The sequence below is a fragment of the Silurus meridionalis genome, chromosome 18 (genome assembly GCF_014805685.1).
Source record: "Silurus meridionalis isolate SWU-2019-XX chromosome 18, ASM1480568v1, whole genome shotgun sequence".
In the NCBI taxonomy this organism is placed as follows: domain Eukaryota; kingdom Metazoa; phylum Chordata; class Actinopteri; order Siluriformes; family Siluridae; genus Silurus; species Silurus meridionalis.
The window spans coordinates 7974171-7995964 of NC_060901.1; the positions used below are offsets into that span (position 1 = coordinate 7974171).

At 35.7% G+C, this 21794-nt stretch overlaps 1 protein-coding gene across 2 annotated transcripts in view; it reads left to right on the top strand.

Moving 5' to 3' along the window:
* btbd11a (BTB (POZ) domain containing 11a) overlaps positions 1 to 19582 on the top strand; it is a 175892-nt gene extending 156310 nt beyond the window's left edge. The window contains exons 7-17 of one of the 2 annotated variants that reach the window (XM_046873443.1): positions 128 to 229; positions 2090 to 2183; positions 6591 to 6726; positions 9736 to 9962; positions 10184 to 10362; positions 13078 to 13183; positions 14325 to 14427; positions 14557 to 14638; positions 14732 to 14800; positions 15152 to 15265; positions 16512 to 19582. In XM_046873443.1, the coding sequence (XP_046729399.1) occupies positions 128 to 229; positions 2090 to 2183; positions 6591 to 6726; positions 9736 to 9962; positions 10184 to 10362; positions 13078 to 13183; positions 14325 to 14427; positions 14557 to 14638; positions 14732 to 14800; positions 15152 to 15265; positions 16512 to 16733 (1434 nt within the window). In that variant the 3' untranslated portion in view covers positions 16734 to 19582. The remainder of the gene's footprint in view (positions 1 to 127; positions 230 to 2089; positions 2184 to 6590; positions 6727 to 9735; positions 9963 to 10183; positions 10363 to 13077; positions 13184 to 14324; positions 14428 to 14556; positions 14639 to 14731; positions 14801 to 15151; positions 15266 to 16511) is intronic. The other variant, XM_046873444.1, reaches the window with a different exon arrangement.
* The last annotated feature ends 2212 nt before the right edge of the window (positions 19583 to 21794 follow it).

Genomic DNA, 21794 nt, shown 5'->3' on the forward strand with positions numbered 1-21794 from the left:
GTCATTCCTTTCTTTTTCTTCCTTGCATTCTCTTCTTTTCTTCTTCTTCTTCTACGTCCAATTTTACTCCAGTGTTTAATGGCTGAATGCTGTTTTCTCCTTGAACCTCCCCTATATGACTTCCCAGGTTCCCAGCTCAATACACAGACACCCCTCAGTTTATCCTGACACCAGGCAGGGGACTCCACTCACTTTCGCCGTGTTGCACGGACACGTCCCTGTCGTGCAGGTAGTAATGACGCGAATAATTCAATGCCTTCCATCTCTGCACTCTCCTTCAATTATTATTATTATTTAAATAATTATTATTATGCATCAACATAATAATAATGGCAAAATAAATACTGCTGTGGACTGGATGATTCTCTTCAGGCTGGGTTTAATGAGTCAGTAAACAGTGCATAGCAGGATATGTTTTCGGGTAAAAGCGCTTGAACACATGCATTCAGGAGTGTTTGATCAGTTAAGATTGCAGGAGCTGTATTAGCACTGAAGCAAAATCCACCTGCTTGGTTTTCTTTTGTCTGAGCTCTCCTACCAAAAGCATTTGCTTAATGAACTTCTTTTTTGTTGGCTTTGCTTGTTTGGTGAATTTGTAGCACCTCTTGGGTTTTATTATTGCATTGAGATTGTCAGACCACTGCATTGCATGTACACGATCACTGATCACTGATTTCACTGTGATCAATTCGATCTACAATTAATTGTATTTTTGCTGAATTTGATTCTTTTTTCCTCCCTGTGTTTTAAATGTCTTATATCTGTGTCATGAAGCATGTAAATAGATCTGCCACTTAACAATTATTATAATCAAATAACTATCTAATGATTTTATATTATGTATTGATTATTTCAATTGAATCAATGGATTAATATTTTTTTGTAATTAATCAAATATAACCGAATTAATAAATAAATCAAACCACTAATACTGCTACATCACATAACATTAGAATTTAAAGGACTAGTACTACTGTGTATATACTATATTATATACTATAGATGCTATTAGTAATACCATACTACTACTACTAATACTACTGTTAATAATAATAAAATCAGACAAACAGCATGTGTTTTGAACTTCATTAGCAGGTATTATTTGCATTCCAAGCTTTTATTTACACATTTAGTAAATATAGAACACTTAAAAAGTGAAATTTTCACAGTAAAATATTGCTTGCTCTATTGTTGCAAGACGCATCACTTCTGTTCGATGAAATTGATTTAGGAGCTTCTGAGTCAGCTTCCAGCATGGATGATGTGAACCGAATTCAGGATCGTGATTTGATAATGTAACACAATATATAACATTTACATATAAAGAGTACAGTGTGTAGGTCGTGTACATTTATCGAAACAGCTGGGCTGAAAAAAAAGATTATAAGTTAGTCAATTCAAGCAGTGTGATGTAAAGAAGTGTGCTGCATCGTGTCCAAATTTTTATTGAATTTTATCGATTTTGATGGTTTCATCTTGCGGCCCTGAACGAAACTACCGGGTATGTAAATGCATTCAGATGAAACAGGACGTCGTCTCTTGGTAATTACACATGTGTAGGAGGGTGAAGGTAATTACAGTTGAATGAACTGCTGGTTTTACAATGACTTGAATTTTTGACTTACTAAATCAGCTTTGAAAGTTGAATGAATTTTTCATGTAAATTATCGATGCACCACTTTACTTAGGTATAATGTTCACTTGGCAACAACTAACAAGCCTTTTTTTAAGTAGTATAAAACTAAGAATAAGTTTTCGTTTACGTTTTTTGTCAGTTGTCAGAAAGTGATCATGTGAATTATAACTGTTGCTGGAATGTTGTTATACATATGTTATGTTCACCCTGTTACATGTGCAATTATTCATAAGGAAAAGTCCTGTTACAACCGTCTAGATGCACTTGTGTCTTTACACATGATACCGTAGTGTCCTGTCCTATAATCCTTTTTTTATTCAGCACATCCACTGCAGTTACACTGTAGTTGCAAATATAAAAAATTTACATAGGTGTTAGAGATGCTGTATAAAGTAGGACCATTTTTTTTTTTCATAATGATGTGTTTTGTCTATTATGGCATGATCACACTAGCTGCTAGTGGATGCTCAAGCCAATGTGGAGGGGGCATTGCAGGACGGAGCTGAGAACTACAGTGAAACACCGCTCCAGCTGGCCTCTGCTGCAGGTGACACAAAAATCCTCTGTTATTCAGAAAGGTTTTCCTCAATATGTGTTACATGTGGATCCCAGTGGTAGTCTTAACAGCAAGTTAACCTTTAACATGCCTATGTAGTAGCTGAGGGAGTCAAGCACTGGCGATGACCCAGATGTGTTATAGAGACACTCATGAGATGATCACACTCATTTTTTTTTACTTGAGAGTATACAGTTACACAAGAGAAATGATTTATTATTACACTATCTGATGGTATCCACAAAAGAATGCATTCTTTTCTGAGTCTGGTTCCGCTCATGATTTCTTCTTCATGTGGTCAGGGAGGTTTATTTTGCAACGGGTGCCGCTAATCCGCTTGTTAGCCATGTGATGAAATTTTATATTCTGATTTTGGAAAATCTAGGTTGTAACAATGTACATTGCTTTAAAAGTGCTATGTAAATAAAACTAATAAGTTTTGACCTAGTTTCATGGGATAGGATTGAAATGTCAATTCTTCTTTTACAACAAACACAAATGTATAACACTTTACCTGTTTAGCTCTAATAGAAATACTGCAAGGTATATCTAACAGGTCTTAATTTCAACTACTATCAATGATCATTATTTACTTTTCAAACATATTGTAATAAAGCCAGTTTCAGGTCCAGCCTATAAATACCTATACAATGAATATCAAGCTTCTGTCACAGACATACTTTGCATAGTAATGTACCAAATTTTCACACTGCATTCTGCACCAATCTAATTCAACCAAGCCTGTTTGTACCATTGAGGCATTTAAATACGATTAACATGTAAGATTTTTTTTTTCTTTTATATATATTAGGTATTGTACAATATTTTTCTGTGTAAAATATATAATGAGACCTACCAGGCTTATGAAATAAGCCCAACTTTCTTCTCTGCCAACACAAACAGGCTTGAAAGTCTTTTTGAAAATGTATTTCATTATTATTTTAAAAAACATCTATCAATTAATTTAAGTGTCACCTTGCGTTGTTGCTTTAATCATATTGCTTCCAGTTTCTTAATGCCAAGTTTAACATCTGATAATGTTAATGAATGCAGTAAATAATGTTAGAAGTGAAAATATTCTGGAAATATTGTACTATAAATCCAGACAATGAGATGGCCATAGACTGTTCTTCATTTGGAACAAACATTTCCAAGAGAAGCATCTTCATGAATATGAACAAGGCCAAAAGCCATTCATTACAGTCGCCTAAACACATTCTTGCATAATTAAAAAAAATCACTTAACTAGTCCACTTAGCCCAAAGGTCCCTAGTCAGGTTGCAGTGGAAGCCTGCTTGATTAGGTGCTCAGGTAAATGCCTCCATCATCCCTTATTTCTAAAGCTAAAGAGCATCGAGTTTGAGTAAAATATATTTTACAGTAATGTCAATCTGCATGCTCTATAAGTGCTTTAATGTGGCTGTAGAGGAAATTGTGATGTTAGCGTTGTAGCTCTTCCCATCCCAAACTCATCAACACCCATTCCACATGCTCCATTTGACAAACAGCTGGTCAGTTATCCCCAGCACTTGCATTGTATTCAAAGTTTTTTTTCTTTAATGCAAAGGCGTTTTTCTTTGCCACTATTCTGTGCAAAGGGCAGGACACTGACTTGCATTAGCAAAACAATCAGCAGGAGTGACAACTTCCACAATATCAGTCAGGAAGTAGCAAAACGTTCTGCCTGCTGTTGTAACGTTGTGGCACAGATTTGTGGGATTTTTCTCCAATTTAATTGCTGCATTTATTCATTCTGAGTTACAGTACATACAGTACATGGACATCTGATATACAGGCATATCCAAGTATTTTTAAATAGAGAAGCTTCTGATGTGTAATGTAGTTTATTGTAATTCAACACTGATTTGATCTGTGTATAGAAAACTACACCCATGGTCAAGTCAAGTTTATTTCTATAGCACTTTTCACAACGGACATTGTCTCAAAGCAGCTTTACAGGATTTAAGAGTTAAGTGTTGTAGCCTAATTAACTTCTGCTGCTTGAGAAAGCCACTGAACCTTGGCCATATGTCAACTGTGAAAAATGTTTTATCATCTCTGAAAATATGTGTAGGAGTGCACTGTATAAATCACATTTCTATGATAAAAAAACAAACAAAAACAAACAATAAATGCTCCTGTGAAGCATTTAAGTCTGGACCTACTGACAGCCCCTGAGCTTTTTTTTGAGGGGTTACAAAATTACCGTGTGTGGCATTTCTCTCATTGTTTATATATAAATCCATCATCCGTTTGCTACAGCATGAAGTGAGAATAAAGATTACAACCAGAGTCATGTGGTCAGTGTCTGGAATTGTGTTTAATTATGATAAAGAGAATTAATGCAGATTCAAGATAGAATGGATTAAAAAGAGAGAAAGGAGATTGTTGTTGGAAAAAACTAGCCCCATTTCACAGCTTCACTTCAATTAAATGTAATTTTATTTGTACACTGATTTTAACAATTGATTCTGGCTCAAATATTTAGATTGCTAATGGGCAAGGCTTTAGCAACAATATCAAGAAGAAACCCCGATTCGGCAGACTGGATAAATAATACTGTCAGGTGGAGTGTGGTTTTGAGAGAATGATGGTACTTTAAACAAGGAGTCATTTCATGTATTCCATGACTTTATAAAAAATGTTGTGTGCTTATAAAAAAAAAAGAAAAAAGAAATGAGTGATGGGGTAGAGTTTGCATAAAACTTTAATTTGAATTAATTAGGGGTAATCAAGGTGGAGTTTTCAAAGTGTGAAAATAAATCATAGATCACGCTTTTGAACTTTTTTAATGTTATAGAATGTCAATAAAACCAGTACATACTAATATATTGTGTGTATATAGACCATCCACCACTGTCAGAGCAGATCATTTAGAATCAACACCTTCTGATTAAAATCATTACCTGTATGAAAACATCTGCACTGAGCAGAAAAAACATTGAACTCCTCATTCCTGAAAAAAGGGATCTGCTAATGTACACACAGGTTTTAAACGTTTAAAGAAATCAAACGGGAACGCTATCCCATACGTATCTACTCTATCTATTTGTTGACATTTTTGCAAGTTTTCTGATCCATCAATTGTTTTTTTACAACAAACAATTTACAGGAATGTACATATTTACTAATTTACTTAAAATTAAATAAATATTAAGAATAAAACTAAATGGCAGTAAAAATTAATAGGCAAATTAATATGGATTATATATGAATTAATATGGATAGCAAACTACTGGTAATATGGATTAGTGTCTAGTTATCTACATTGATGTAGTAAGAGATTCCTTATGTTCAAAACTGCATTTATTTTAAAACCCAAATATCACTAATAAAAAGGTTTACATTTCATCATGACAGTTAAGGTGAACAGATTACCTAAACTGAAACTTACTGACATTTAACAAACATGTATATGATATGGAATTAAATCATTTTGTTTCTACTCAGGCTCCCAACATTACGTAACATTTTATGTACTATTTTATTGGTTCAGCCCCCTTTTTTGTGAGGTCAAACAGACATTATTGCTAAATGGCAGTGAGCAGTACTGTTCCTACTATTTTAATTTAAGATGATAATAATATCACTGTGCTTTAGTGAAACTAGATCTGTGTTCGTTGTACTTATCTCCCAGTAAAATTCACACAAGTTAAAACACAATTACTTTTACTGTTTCCAACTCAGAATTCAAGGTTGCTCATTATTCTCGTTTAATTGTCTGTTTTTGTTTTTGTTTTGTTTTGTTCTTTTAGGTGTTTTTGTAGGAACAGCCTATAACGACAGCTTAAATGTACAGTATATATATACAGTAACTTATATACAGTAATTCATCAAGTACAATCTGGTAGATCCTAAATAACTAATTTCCAGTTCCAATCCTTAAATAACCCTTTTCAGCATACTTCAGTAGCTCCCGTACTGTTACATGCAGCAATCGACACATCAGCTCATTTACAAGCACTTTTCTATAATGGTTGTGCTGAATCACAAAGGTTTTTGTTGCAGCATTACTGCAGGGTGATTGTGAAACACAGGTGTAAGCCATTTTATGCTAATTTGTTAATTAGAACGTGAGTTTAATCAGACGTGTTGACAGCAGAGAAAATACTATGGGGGAATTGGTGTACTAGGGGAAATGGAGTTAGAGTTTGATAGAATACTACAAGGTGAATTCTGTTTTATTTCTGGATAAAACTGGAAAAATCTGAATGTAGATTTTGAAAAGATCTCTGAGACATGACGAAGAAACCGTCAGAGGAACCAGCTGCAAACTTCATGGGAAATTTTCTTTTCTACAGTTCTACAGTAAACTATAAAGACAAACAGTACTGAGTGTACTGAAAGGATGTTCAGTACTAAGTATATAGAATAAAAACATGCATTTCTTCTTCACAGGTAATTTTGAGTTGGTCAGTCTGCTTTTGGAGAGGGGAGCGGACCCCTTAATTGGAACCACATACCGCAACGGCATTACTTCAGCTCCTTTGGGGGATATGAACTCATACAGTCTCGCTGCAGCTCACGGGCACAGGTAAAACACAGTCTACCAGTGCAACATAATGAATTAGGAATGCACTCAATTCCACTATATGTATCTATATTTGTTTAGTGTTTAAAATATTCATATTTGTTTTGTTATTGGATTCAAATTGAAAGTGGGGCTATACCAGAATGCCACAGGGGCTTTATTTTTATATTCATTTCCTAAGCACTGAAAACATCACATATGTTTTTAGTATTTAAATGTAAACCAGAAGGATCTTTTGGTTGCTTTTTGATATTGAGCCCTAGAAACACAGGAACACCCTGAAAGGAAGTAGTTCATTCACCAATTCACAAAAACAACAGTAAAGCAATTAGCAGAATATTACCAATTCATTTTTTTTATTTTTTAAACATCAGTGTCTTTCCCAAATAAGGAAACTGTTGTTTATCATTGAAAGTAATAGACAGTGTATAATATTTAAGCAGATAAGCAAATTTTTGCAGTTTACCGGAAAATCTTAAAATTTAGTCAAAATAAAGTGCTTAAATCGTCATTTCATTAAAATTATTGTGATTTTAAGGGAGAATTTATTTCATTAGCATTGGAAATTGTTCATATAAGAACAACAGAAATCACACGCACACAGTGAGCAAGTGAGGTTGGTGTTTTCTTTTTTTTTTTTTGCTTCCCTTGGACTTACAGTACAGACCAAAAGTTTGGACACACCTTCTCATTCAAAGAGTTTTCTTTATTATCATGACTATGAAAATTGTAGATTCACACTGAAGGCATCAAAACTATGAATTAACACATGTGGAATTATATATGGAATTATATACATAACAAAAAAGTGTGAAACAACTGAAAAATGTCATATTCTAGGTTCTTCAAAGTAGCCACCTTTTGCTTTGATTACTGCTTTGCACACTCTTGGCATTCTCTTGATGAGCTTCAAGAGGTAGTCACCTGAAATGGTCTTCCAACAGTCTTGAAGGAGTTCCCAGAGAGATGCTTGGCACTTGTTGGCCCTTTTGCCTTCACTCTGCGGTCCAGCTCACCCCTAAACCATCTCGATTGGGTTCAGGTCCGGTGACTGTGGAGGCCAGGTCATCTGGCGCAGCACCCCATCACTCTCCTTCTTGATCAAATAGCCCATGATGCCTTCAGTGTGACTCTACAATTTTCATAGTCATGAAAATAAAGTGAACTTTTTTAATGAGAAGGTGTGTCCAAACTTTTGGTCTGTACTGTATATACACATATATAGACGTATTGGGGATTCTTCTCGTTGAAACCCAAGTCACTAAAATACGCCTTAACCACAGGAGCACCACTGCCCCCTATAGTAGAACACTTCATACACTATTCCCACTATCCCATTCCACATTTGCCGAGTCCCCATTTGCCCTTATAATAAGTTCCACTCTTCTGAGATGTTCCTGCAGATTTGTGGAGATTTGTTCAGCCGCAAGGGCGTAAGTAAAGTCAGGTGTTTATGTAGGTGAGGTGAGGTGAGGAGGCCTATCGGCGCTTGCATTCAACATGTTCAACAGAGCTCTATAGCAGGAGAACCTCCACTAAAACCCATGGAAAGCAGATCTTCATTGAGCTGGCTTTGTGCATTATCAAGCTGGAACAGGAAAAACATTTCATGTCCCTGCATCCAAAGACTAAACAATTGCACCCCTCCAAATGTCATCTGGCGCAGCACCCCATCACTCTCCTTCTTGGTCAAATAGCCCTTGATGCCTTCAGTGTGACTCTACAATTTTCATAGTCATGAAAATAAAGAAAACTCTTTGAATGAGAAGGTGTGTCCAAAATTTTGGTCTGTACTGTATTTGCAATGACAGATTGACCCAGGACATAACTGCGGGATTAAAACACCTGAAAAAAAAACCTCATGAAACAATGACACTATGGTCTCTAAATCTCTTACAAACAGTAACAATGACAAATCTGTAATTAAAAATATTTCAGCTATGTTAATGTGATACAATCAGTGAATCAACATAATGCACCCATGTCTAGCACTAGTCATGTTTCTTGTCCAAGATTTGACTAGTGATATCATTGTGTTATACGTGTTATAAAAGAAATAAAAAATACAATCAAATACAATTATCTGAAATAGCTGGATGAAACAGAACAGTTTTGTATTATTAATCATTATTATTATTATTATTATTATTATTATTATTATTATTATTATTATTATTATTATTATTATTATTATTATTATTAGCTGTTGTTTAACAGGACTGGGTAAAAAACATTTTCAGAAGCATCATTCCCCAATGCATAGGAATTGTAAAGTGCATCAATGTGGACACCCACTCTTTCACTCGCACACAGGCTCAGCACTGCATAATGCAGGCTTATTGAAATTCGCCGTAACAATTCGACTCAAGAATCAAATGCATTAGACATCTGGCTTTTTTGTTGCAATCTTAAGGCAATCACTTAGACACATTTGGATTGGAACAATATTGCAGCCTGAGCCAAGCTTAAAGAACCTGCATTATTGTACATCAAGCCCCTGAGACATTTGAGACAAGACTTGTGTTGATTTGTTGCTTTGCGTGAATCAAACCAGGCATCTTTAGAGTCAGAGTATACTTTACCAAGCTGTAGTCATGCCTCAGAGCAGATGGTGGTAAAATGTGCTAAATTATTATTTTCATTTCTTGATAAATGAGTCATAAATAATAATGGGCTCGACGAGTTTTGAAAATGCACAAGATATTTTACAGTATGCAACTCCAGCTCATCTTTCTGTTGGTAAAAACAGTGTGTCAGTTCTGCGTTCATCATTTTTAGCTGGATAGCTAAGCAAAACGCGTGGGGATATGAAATATCATGAAATGTGTGAAAGTAATGGAGCAACTCTCTCGAGGTGTTCGCATTAACCAAATGTTCTGAGAAGTTAATTGTAGTAAATTAATAATTTCCCTAATCTCAGCAATTGTGTTTTGGCATAATGTGTCTTCCATTACTGTACATTTCACTTCTGTATGAATGTTCAGGAGGCTAAGTCGGGGTGTTTTTGTGCAGGAATGTTTTCCGGAGGCTTCTGTCACAGTCGGAGAAGGACAAAGGCGACATGATGTCTCTTGAGGAGATCCTGGCTGAGGGCTCGGAGGCTGTCAAGGAGAAACGAACAAGCCACTCGGAGGGCACACTGCGCACAGGCAAGGCGAAACTGAGGGCCCTCCGAGAGGCCATGTACCACAGCGCCGAACACGGCCATGTGGACATTACCATAGACATCCGCAGCTTGGGTTAGTAACCACACTGCACGACTGCCATCACATCTGCAGCCTGTCACAGTACTCATTAATTTTGATTATCGCATGCCTTCACTGCCTCATTTCCCACTACTGCATGGGCTAGTACTGACATAGTACAGCAGTTGGCAGAGATAATTTACCACTGCTAGGGGTGAAACTGATTTATGCAAAGATGCCATAGAGTGACAGATGAGTGTTGGTGGTGTGTGTAGGTGTGCCGTGGACTCTGCACACATGGCTGGAGTCTCTGAAGACGTGCTTTCTGCAGCAGCGACGGCCGCTGATCCAGGGCCTGCTTAAAGACTTTAGCTGCATCCAGGAGGACGAGTACACCGAAGAACTCATCACACATGGCCTACCGCTCATGTTCCAGATCCTCCGAGCCAGCAAGGTTCACACTTACTCCTCTGAGTACATACTTTCTGACATGATATACATAGTACATGATATTTTACTGAAAGTCATTGCAGCATGTGCACTGATATACAGTAAATTAATAGTTTTAAGAACACTCACAATGAGACAGCAGCTTATGTTAAAAAAACAAAATGACAGTAAATAATTGTAAAAAAACAAACAAAATTGCAATCTGATAAAGCAGAAATATCTATCTATCTATTTTTTTTTATATGGGAAATACATGAATCCTATAACTTACTGTATGGTGAAGTATAAAGTCAAAAGACAGTGTTTTGAATATTAGCACAAATTGAATAAGTAAGAAAGAAATCTTCATATGGGATTGATCAATTGTTAGAAATAAAACATGTTCTTGTTATAAAACATTTATGATAGATAGATAGATAGATAGATAGATAGATAGATAGATAGATAGATAGATAGATAGATAGATAGATAGACAGATCGATCGATCGATCACTGTATTCATCCTAGAGTGAAATACATCAAACACACTTTACAAAAATTCATTCAACATTATAATGAAAAAGAAGATGCATATATAAAAGAAAAGAAATGTGATAGAGTGTAAGGTTGCAAGCAGGATGGTTGTAGTTCAACTGTTCAAGTTTGGCAATTGCCTATTTAGTTTTGTGGCGATAGCATACAGGGTCCTCAGTATAATTTCTAAAGCTTTAAACTTCAAATATACGATTGACATCTGTTCCATTTACTAATATAAGGATGGGCAGGAAGAATATAAGCTCTGAATAATAGCCTAACATACTGGAAATATATTTAGGTTGATATTCATCATTAGTCATAACCATGTTAATTATATTTGTTTGCTATTAATGCTAATTTGTCTCAGTTTGGAAATCTGGAAACCACCCACAATAAATTTTTGCCAGAATAAAAAATACCACTTTGATGACATAGTAGTGTAAAGCCGATTCTATTAACAGTTGGGAAGAAGGCTAAAGAAAGCTTTACATTAGACAGTATTTTTATATGCTTACTGTTTTGTCTGCTTAGTGGGTTTTTTTGTTGTTTTTATTTTCTATTTATTATGTCTGTCAAAGATTGTAAAACACAATGGCTGCTCTTGGGAGTGGCAGCATAAGTGTATTTTATTAACATTTTATTTTAATATTCCCCTTAAATCTCTTATTTACTCCAAAATATGAATTTCATGGTGAAATGCAGACAATATTATAGACAATATAATACATTTTTGTCAATAATTACAATGTAATGTCCACACTCAATTTTAAAGAACCAAGACTGCCATCTGGTTTTTAGCCAAATCTTCACCACTCACATGTCGAGTCTATTAGGTGGTTCACTGTGCACCAATTCAGTGTTAATAGTTCACAACATGTCAGAATTACTGTAATTATGTGCTTTCAGCTTGCATTTACACTTTTGTTGCAATCATAATTACAAATTGTGAACATGAAGCATTCTAAAAAAGCTATCACGTGAAACTGTGTGAAATCAAGTTACAAAGAAACATACAAAAGAACCCTCCGTTTTCATGTTTAAAGCAGGCAGTATAATGAGAAGATATAACTCTAACTTTATTAGTCTATGTATCATAATTGTACTTCTGTTTTAGTAGTGACTGTAGCAAGGATGGAAAAGGTACTGAGAATTTATACGTTTCAAGATTTTACTTAATTAATAATGGAAGCACATTATGCCATATGGCAAACTGGAGTCAATGCTAGTCTTTGAATTAGCAAAGAAATCAGGCTAACATAGTTAAATATAACCAGTTAGCATTAACAAATTAGCAAAAATCACTCTAAAATTATATATATATTTTTTTAAAGATAGAGTTTGGGCCTTCTAGGGAAGCAAATGCCTCAGTATATAGATCCTTACCAGAGTCTGGTGGCTTATCCAAAATGCATATGAAAATGCATATGGACCGCGCCCAGTATATTGTGTCAAATATGAAGGTCACTGAAAATGACAAATTGGCTTGTATAAACGGGATACTTATGTTCATGTATTGGCTGGATAGAAAGAAATGGATTTTAAAATGTATAACTGTAAAGGAGAACATTTAAGGAGTCAAAAGGCAAAATGAAATATATAATTATAATATACATTAGTATAATTACACAATTTCAAGAGCACTCGTGTAAAAGTACAAATTCCCTAGAATAATATATAAATATAGAAATGAATTACGATTACTCAATTTCCACCCCTGCCAAGTTGTAAGTGGTAAAGTTTCTACCTGCATTTAGTTTAGTGTGTGTTTCTATAAAAACAATTCATTTGTTTATCTGAACTGAATATCCAAGCCATTATCTTAAAATTCCCATAATTATGAAATGTCTGATATGAATGTATGAACATTTGCATTTTAGTTATTTAAGCTGATGCTTTTATCCACTGTGACTTATAATTTTAGATAGCTAGGATACAGCTAAGCTTTTGAGGAACTGCTCACGAGCCAAAATGGGGCATTTTAGCAATGCTGGGATTTGATCACTTTAGATCAACAGCTTAAAGGCTTACCCACCCACCCTCTGCTGCCACTTACAACATACATTTTACTGAAAGATGTATGTAGTCTAAATAGACATTATTTTGGGTCTGTGTGAATTTATTCGTAGCGGCTTGTAAATGTTTGATCATTTTACCTGCTTTCATGATTCTCCTGTGTGTGTGTGTGTGTGTCTGTAATATACAGAACGAAGTGATCAGCCAGCAGCTAGCTGTAATCTTCACCCAATGCTATGGGCCATTTCCAATCCCCAAGCTGACAGAGATCAAAAAGAAACAAACCTCACGACTGGGTAAGTAACACACCGCTGACCTACTTTAAAATCACTTGACTATAGTTTTGCACTATTTACCTCCAGTTTCAGATGTTGAATCTACATGTACCTTCTATTAATCTGTGGAGTTTATCTAGATGCAGGTTTTTATTCAATAGTGAAATACAGTCAACTCCAGACTTATCAGGACCCTGGCAAATGCTTTTATGGAAAATCACAAACTATTTGAGTCATAGTTCCCAGTACTGGTTACATACATGTCATGTATTTCATTCCCTGTGTAACTTGTGCTTCTTTTTATATTTTGCTATTTGCCTTTGTTTTGGGTTTTGGTTTCCTACTATGATTCTCAACTTACTATATAACCCATTGAAAGTGATTATGTATATATGCTTGTTATGTTCAAATAGTTCCTTTAATTCCTGCTACACCTGTATTAGGTACTTTGTTCAAAATAAATCGATGAACCCATTAATTCCAGTATGTTTTGGGGGAAAAAACACAAACTGACCAGTGAGGATTATGTTCTTTTTATACTCTACAACAAATCTTATATTCTTGTTCCTAAAACTCTTTATTGTGGTCATGCCTTCTAAAAAATGTGTATTGGCATAGAGTTGGTATCTAATAATAGATTGGGAGAAATTATGATCTAAAGAAAGCACCAGAAATATCCAGCGGTGATCTTCAGACAATTGTCAATATTCTCTTTGCTGACCATGGACAAATTAGGATTGCATCCTCTTCCATTCAGATTTATTACAGTGCTGTTTGTTTGAAACCTCTTTGATTATTTTTCTTACAGTGGGACTTTGGAAATGTTCTGTCATGTAGCTGTTTTTATAAAGATCACCACATTTTCATCTCTGTCTTTTTTCTGTAATCTACCTAATGTTGATGGAGGGGAATTTGGGAATTTTTTTTGTTAGCAAGCCTTTTTACATGTTTTTCTTTTTTTTTAAGAGAATGTAGCAAAACACTGTAGTTTTACCATCAGAGAATAAGGGGGAGGAAACCCAAGGTGAACTGAAAGCATTTTTCCAGTTTTGGAGGAACACTACTGCCATCTTGTCATCACATATGGGATGACAGAACATATAGATTATTGCATAACAGTTCTTGCCTGTGTGTAATTTTCTGAATGTTCTCCTAAATTAAGATCCACATTTCCTGAATAATAAAGAGATGTCAGATGTGACATTCCTGGTGGAAGGGAAACCGTTTTATGCCCACAAGGTTCTGCTCTTCACGGCATCTGCAAGGTAATTGAATTAAACTGGAGGTAGATTATTTTATATATAAAAAATGCATATTTAAATGTAAATGAAGAGTATTTCAAATATAAAGCTTGTTTTAATCAAAACTGTTGTTTTGTTTTTTTCACCATTTAGGTTTAAGTCTCTGCTCTCCAATCGACCCGCTGCAGAGAACACATGCATTGAAATCAGTCATGTCAAGTACAACATTTTTCAGGTTGGAATGCATTTTGTGCATGGATGCATTTAAACACTGTGGTTTGTGGACTGTTCTGCTGTATCATTTACAATACACGTTGTGTGTGTTTAGTTGGTGATGCAGTACCTGTACTGTGGTGGCACTGAATCACTACACATCAGAAACACCGAAGTCATGGAGGTATTACAGGAGTGTTTCCCTTCTTTGTATTTCTTTACACATCATGCATCTCTTCATCCATCCATGTGTCTCCCTTAATTAGTAGGTCTAATAGAGTGTCCTGAAAGACAGGATGGTTCTCAAGCTTTGATTTCCAACTAGCTAAGCAATTAAATCATCTTGATTTGTCACTAAAGTTTTTCGTTTTTATAAGCATACAGAAAGTATAACCATAAAAAAATTTATTTTACCCAGTTGGCTCTATCAGTCAGGATTCAATACATTGTTAACTTCCATATAAATCGCTCACCTCCTATTAGCATCAGCTGAAAACCTGATCATTAAATCCTGTCTCGGCTATTTTTTTTGCAGCTCCTCTCTGCAGCCAAGTTCTTCCAGCTTGAGGCCCTCCAGCGACACTGTGAGATCATCTGCTCCAAGAACATCACCATAGAAACTTGCGTGGACATTTACAAACATGCCAAGGTGAGAAAACATATTAAAAAAATCTTTCATGGTCCTTTACAAGCTTTTCAACACTAGCTGAAAAAAGATCAACCAGCCTCTGCGAGCCTCTGCCGCTCCGATTATATTCAATAGTACATTACTGGCCTTGGAAAAAGCTTCACGTAATGATATATTGACATTTTCTACACTTTTGCGTTCTGAAAAAAATAACATTTCAGACTCTACTGACCTGAGATGGGGAAACGTGTTTTTGGTGCATACTGTGGTGTCCAAAAGTCTGATATCACACTGAGAATCTGGGATTTGTTTATATTATTTTATTAAAAACTAGAAATGCACAAAAAAGTTTGGAAAAATTCGAAATTAAAATAGGAACTTTTCAGTAGACAGTATGAAGGATGCAACACAGTTTTTGAAAAATTGTGTAACTGACCATATTAAAGGCTTTGTACAAATAGTATGATTTCCTGTGTGACTTCCTTTAGTAGTATGCTATCAGACAGCACACTGATAAAGTTCTAAACTGGACCCTTGTGGTGTCCATGCCAGCTACACACATGCATTCCAGCAAAATGTACAAAATACTTATTGATTCTGAAATTCATACTATGTATATTATCAGAAACAACATTTCACACAAGTTGTTACTGATAATATACACAATATGGACACCTGACTTGAACATATATGGTTCATCCTCAAACTGTTTCCCCTCACTTGAACAAGAAGACCCAAACCCAAAAATAATAAAAGCCTCATGCACAATAAGTGCTCGGTGACAATATGCTTCACACGGGTACAAGTGGAAGATTTTGAGTGACATGCTAGAGAGTTTAGAACTAAATGGCGAATGGGATGTTCAAAAAAAGCACATATGAATCTTATGGTCAGGTGTCCTCAGACTTTTGTTCAAATTATAAATGAAACATTATGTAATAAAATATTTTGTTAAATTAAAAAGAAAACAATTTTTTACTAGTACCATCAGAATCTCAACCACGATGAACATTCTTGCAAAAGTCTTGTTAGCTCCAAAACTTTTATATTTAATGACTTTTGACAGCTATCTGATTATATTCGGAATCGATCAGGCTTATGTCCATCACATTATCGCACATATCAGTGCTGATCAAAACCTGTGAGGAAATCACTCTCAGCTAGCAAGGTGTTAAATATTTTTTCTTATCTGTCAATTATTTTGTTTTTTTAACTATGAATTCTTCCCTGAATGCAGTAACTGTTCTCATTTCCAATTGTTTCCCAGTTCCTGGGGGCCACAGAGCTGTCAACCTTCATCGAAGGCTATTTTCTAAAGAACATGGTGCTCCTGATTGAGCTAGAGAACTTTAAGCAGCTCCTCTATGAGATACCTGCTGAGAGCCCCGGCCCAGGCCCTTCCTACGACGTGCTCCAGGATGTGGAACAAACTCTGGCCACTCGTATCCACTCCATCCATCTTTCCTCTTCCAAAGGCTCTGTCGTCTGATCCAAGAATTAACCCCTTTTTCACATTTTTCGGCCGGCTATATAACAAATTTGGATTCATTGTCTGCTCCTTCGGCTGATTTCTAGGATGATTGTTTGTGAGCAGTTATAACATCTGATCTGTACCAAGAGGTCACAGGTCTGTTTTTTAACTTCAGAGGCAAGTGTGCCATTTCACAGGATATATTATGTGTCATACAAACACTGAACTGGCGTTCTGACATGTAATTACCGGGCACAAAAACAGACGTTTCCACTAAAGATGTCATTTTCACTCTGCTTAAAGCTTTTGTGGACACTGCAACTAGTCAATAAGGGAAAAACTATGAATTGGGGTTCAGTCACTGCGTTTCCTCACATTATCTTTCGGATCACTTGTCCAACATCAAAATATTACGTAAAGTTTTTCCTTCCACCTTTCACATTCAAGATAAAGAATGCATCAATCAGAAAGTATGCTATAGGAACAGACTAATCCATTGAACCGATCTGCTAGAGCTAATTAAAGTAGACTTTGTTGCCAATGTGCTGTTCAGAAATGATAGAGAAGCTATTTATTTATGCTATAACTTTTGTTTGAATTGACTTTATTTGTAGCAGTAAATAAGGATTAGTCTGGAACTGTGGGTTCCATAAATTAGTTAGCAAACAGTGAAACACATTAACAGATTTTTTTGTGCAGAAAGATTGGCCAGCTAATCGTATTTAACGATGGATAAGGTCTGTAGTTAAAAAGCAGTCTGTCATACCACCCTGGCTAATTGTCCTCTCCTAGGTAACACGCTGTCCTCACTGTAGGAAGTCCTGTGCTCCATGTCCCCGTTCCTTTCTGCCCAGTTTTAATGACCTATGAAACCACCACTGTGCTTAGTACACTGAAAACTGAGCAACTCATCCTTGCCTTGAGGTTGTGTAAAAAAATCAATATTCTACTTCAATAAACTGCATGGGCCCTTTGCAGCCTTTACATTTTGTAATAAAAAAAACATAAAGGGAATATAAAAAAACAAACAGTTTTACCGAACTCTGTCACTATGTCATTAAAGGACGACCACTTAAATTCCAAACTGTGGACGGAAAAGTGTTTGTGCAGTTTGCTCTGGTGCAGGAGACGAGCGTTTCATTGACTGCGAATAGAAAAAAAAAACTTTTACAGGAAGATGCCAACACACTGGTCAGTACCACTTTGACTCTATGAAGTGTACATACTGCAAATTCACATCTGCACCTCTGCTTTGGTTCTACGTGACGCCAAGCTCAAGTGTTGCTGTTTTAATTGTGCAATTATGTCATTTGCCAAAATGCATGTTGTGTGTTTTTGTTAGGTTTTTTTTTTTTTAGTTATTTATTTTTTTATGATGTTTTCTTTTTTTGTTTCCTCTAATGTCAGTGTTAAACTGTCAAAGGAATGTAATACCAGCATGTATGTGTGTGTGTGTGTGTGTGTGTGTGTGTGTGTGTGTGTGTGTGTGTGTGTGTGTGTGTGTGTGTTTCCACATACTGAACCCAAAGTAACTAATGTATAGGAAAAACTGATAAGGCACTTCATCCAAAGAACATCTGAAGTTACTGCTAGTATTGAAAGGAAATTCAAGACGATGGTCTGTTTGTCCATTTTGGTCTTTGTTATTATTTGCACCCGTATTGGCAACCCAGTAATCCCAGTATATCATGTATTATATACATTGCGCACATAAAAATATAAAGCGTTGGTATGGAACCTTCAAGAAAAGTAAACGGAGATTAAATGATGAATCGAATGTTTGTTATGAACATTTAATGTAACAGGAGCCTGTACATGACAGACGGGAATGTTTAAGAGGACAAGAAGGTTGGTTAATCTTCCTGTTTCCAATGTGTAATAAGAGATTTAAAGAGAGTTTAAAGAGTTTATTCATATGTAGCTAACAAAGGGATGATATCGTGATGCAAATAATTATAAACTGTGAAGATTATTTTATTTGAAATCATAGTAGCTTTATTTTCTTACAATATATGTCATATTGTTACACTCCTTTCAGCTGTTCTGTTGTAGCTAAGACAATCGTATCTTTTTTTTTTTGTTTTTTTTTCTGCCATTCTCACTTTTCGGTCAAATGTCACTGTTTTTCTCATGTATGTGCGCCAAAATGTATCGCAACAGTTTCAACACACGCAAACCCACAGACAGATTTGACAAATGGATAAGTTCAAGCAGTCCATGTTTTAACTTTTTCTATCTCCTGATGGCTGTTTTTGTTCGTTGCGCCTGCTGGAAATAAGGTTGTGAAAGCAATATCGCACATTTAATCAACTCTTAAGAAAGGTATGATCTTTGTGATTGTGGCATATGAGGGACACTGGGAACAGTTGTCTTACTAAGTCTTTATTGATTAGTTGAATAGTCCTGTAGTTCAGTACTACACTAATTACTTATTATCTGAGGACCAGTTAAAAACTAGAGGCCATTGTGGTTGTTAGTGGATCCTTAAACAAACTTCTTCAGACAAAAATAACAACTTGCTCATTGTGTCTTGGCTTTGACGTTTGTCTGCTTTGGCTGCTATTAAGACATGCTTACAGACAGCGCGGCTGGGTGCCGTGGTTTTCTTTGATGTCTCTATTACACAAAACTTGCATGCTTTTGACTGAATCTGAGGGACTTAGTTTGCTATCTTTATTTCACTCGATTGCAAAATTGTACATTGTACAAAGGATACGTATATAGAAGTATATCTATTAAACTTAGTGTAAATATAAAGGGATGTGGTTGACTTTATCATTTGAAAAAAAAAGAATGTCACTTCTGCTACAGTGCAATTGTTCAATGACATGCGTTTGTGTACAGCCAATAAAATGATCATAATTTAACCATTTTGTCAAGATTCTTTTAGTACCAATTTGTAAAAGTACAGATTGCTTTTCTTACTATTTCAGTTCCCAGAAAACCCCAGTCTAAAATGACTTCCTTTATCTATGATAAATTAATCACTCCCACTGACTTGATTTCAGAATTTCTTTTTTCTCCATTGCCCTGATTGCCTTTTTATCTGTTTGTATTGCATTGCATTTTAGAAGTTAGAAGACAGCTGTTTTAGATTCACTGTGGTGGCTCGAGGAAGAACTCACTGTCATGCACAAAAAAAAAAAATGACACATCAAATCTCATAGTTCAGAGAACTCACCTGACAACATTCCACCCGAGTCAAGGTGTAGAAGGCTACAAGATCTCGACAGAGTATAATTCTCCTGTAATTTCATCATTACCCATGTTGCTCGCTTTTCCCTGATATGTATGACAGTGATCTGGCCTAATGTCTTGCAATGCTTGTTATTTTGCCCACCAACCTCAACTAAGATTCTTTCCTGATTGCCTTTAAAATCCCTCTTTTATCTAGGATGCACCTGAAGGGACTAAAAGTTTAAAATAGAGGATATAAAGGAAAATATTTGAGCAATTTTCCTACTCTGTTACTGAAAATCTTGTATCTCTACTATAAAGAGAGAACTATTACTTTCAATTTCCAACAGCTAAATATGATCTAGAATTTCATATCCTGGCTCAAATAGTGGATAGAATGAGCCAGCCATTTTTTATTAACATATACTTTTATATATACACTTTTGTTGAAATTTTAAGAAAAAAAAAAGAATAGCTACCATTCTTCCGGAACAGTGCTGAAGAAGCAGTTTGCAACATCAGCTACATTGATCACTCATCACATGAGTATATCCTACACTATAAATTCAAGCTCTTGAGAAAAAGGTCTTTAGGTCCTTATATCATCAGACATACTAGCCTTGTTAACAGTCCAGTTTACTCCCAACTCCCAGAAACATACAGGGACATGGAGTGGCTAGAATAAAATGCCCATAACTGTGATTGTGTGTGCACGATGCCTTGTCAAACTTGAACACACATAAGAGAATTAATATCTTGTGCATATAACTTTGTCTAAAAAAAAAAAAAAAGTCAATATTAACAACATATTCTAGAAAGTATGAATATTTAGTAATGCCATATGGCTTGCTTAATGCCTTATTTGCATTTCAGCTTTTCATGAACAATACAGGTAGTTGTCGACTTACGACCGTTCGACTTTACGACCGTTCGACTTTACGACCACAACCGCTGCCCACGGCGTGCATAATTTCCGGCAGCGCGCACCGGCTTCCGGCCTCATTTCACAGTACTGTACATATAGCCTACTCAACTTACGACCAAATCGTGTTACGACCGATCTGTCGGTCCCGATCGTGGTCGTAAGTCGACGACTACCTGTATTTGAAAGTACATTCTTAGTTCATTTTTAATGGGTTCATTTTTAACCGAGTTCACAGCAATTCTCTACGATTTCTACTTGCTAACAGTCAGTGAACATGCAAGGAGCTTCGATGCTTTTTTATAATATTCATATGTCCACTATTATGTTCTTAACTCTCAAAATACTGTTTTGAGTTATTGTTGGTGGTGGTGCTGTACTTTTGCTTCCTCTTTACTGCATTAGTCATCACTTCTTATTGACAGCATTCATCTATCTCTGTAAGCCAATTGCATTTATGGAGAACTTCAAAAAGATGATGAAGAAGAAGAGGAGGAGGATCTTCTGTATTCACAAGAGTTTGCTTTGGTTTCCTGAGTTAGCATTTAGTCCATTTCCTTGACCACTTACAACACCCAATGAGTATTATTTGGAGTTAGCAGAAATTGTTACAGTTCTGACACTGGTTTTGTAAATGTCTAAAGAAATGGTAAAATACTGTTTAATATTTATCAAGACTCCTACTGTGGACTGACTGTACAGCTGTGCCAATTAGGTTACTTCAGAGCAATACGCAAAACCTCAGTCAAGTATTGCCACGGCCATGAAACTTCATTGAAGTGTGTGTCTTTTAATATTATGACACAGTTGCATGAACGAAAGTGGACAACACTTTAATTCACAAAATAAATAATATTGTTGGGGGAAATAATGTAATGAATTTATGAAGTACATTTTTATAACCTAGTATTTGTTCAGACACTTTTATTTGTTTTATAGCCTACAACAGTGGTTCTTCAAGTGGGGTTCGTGCTCCTGAC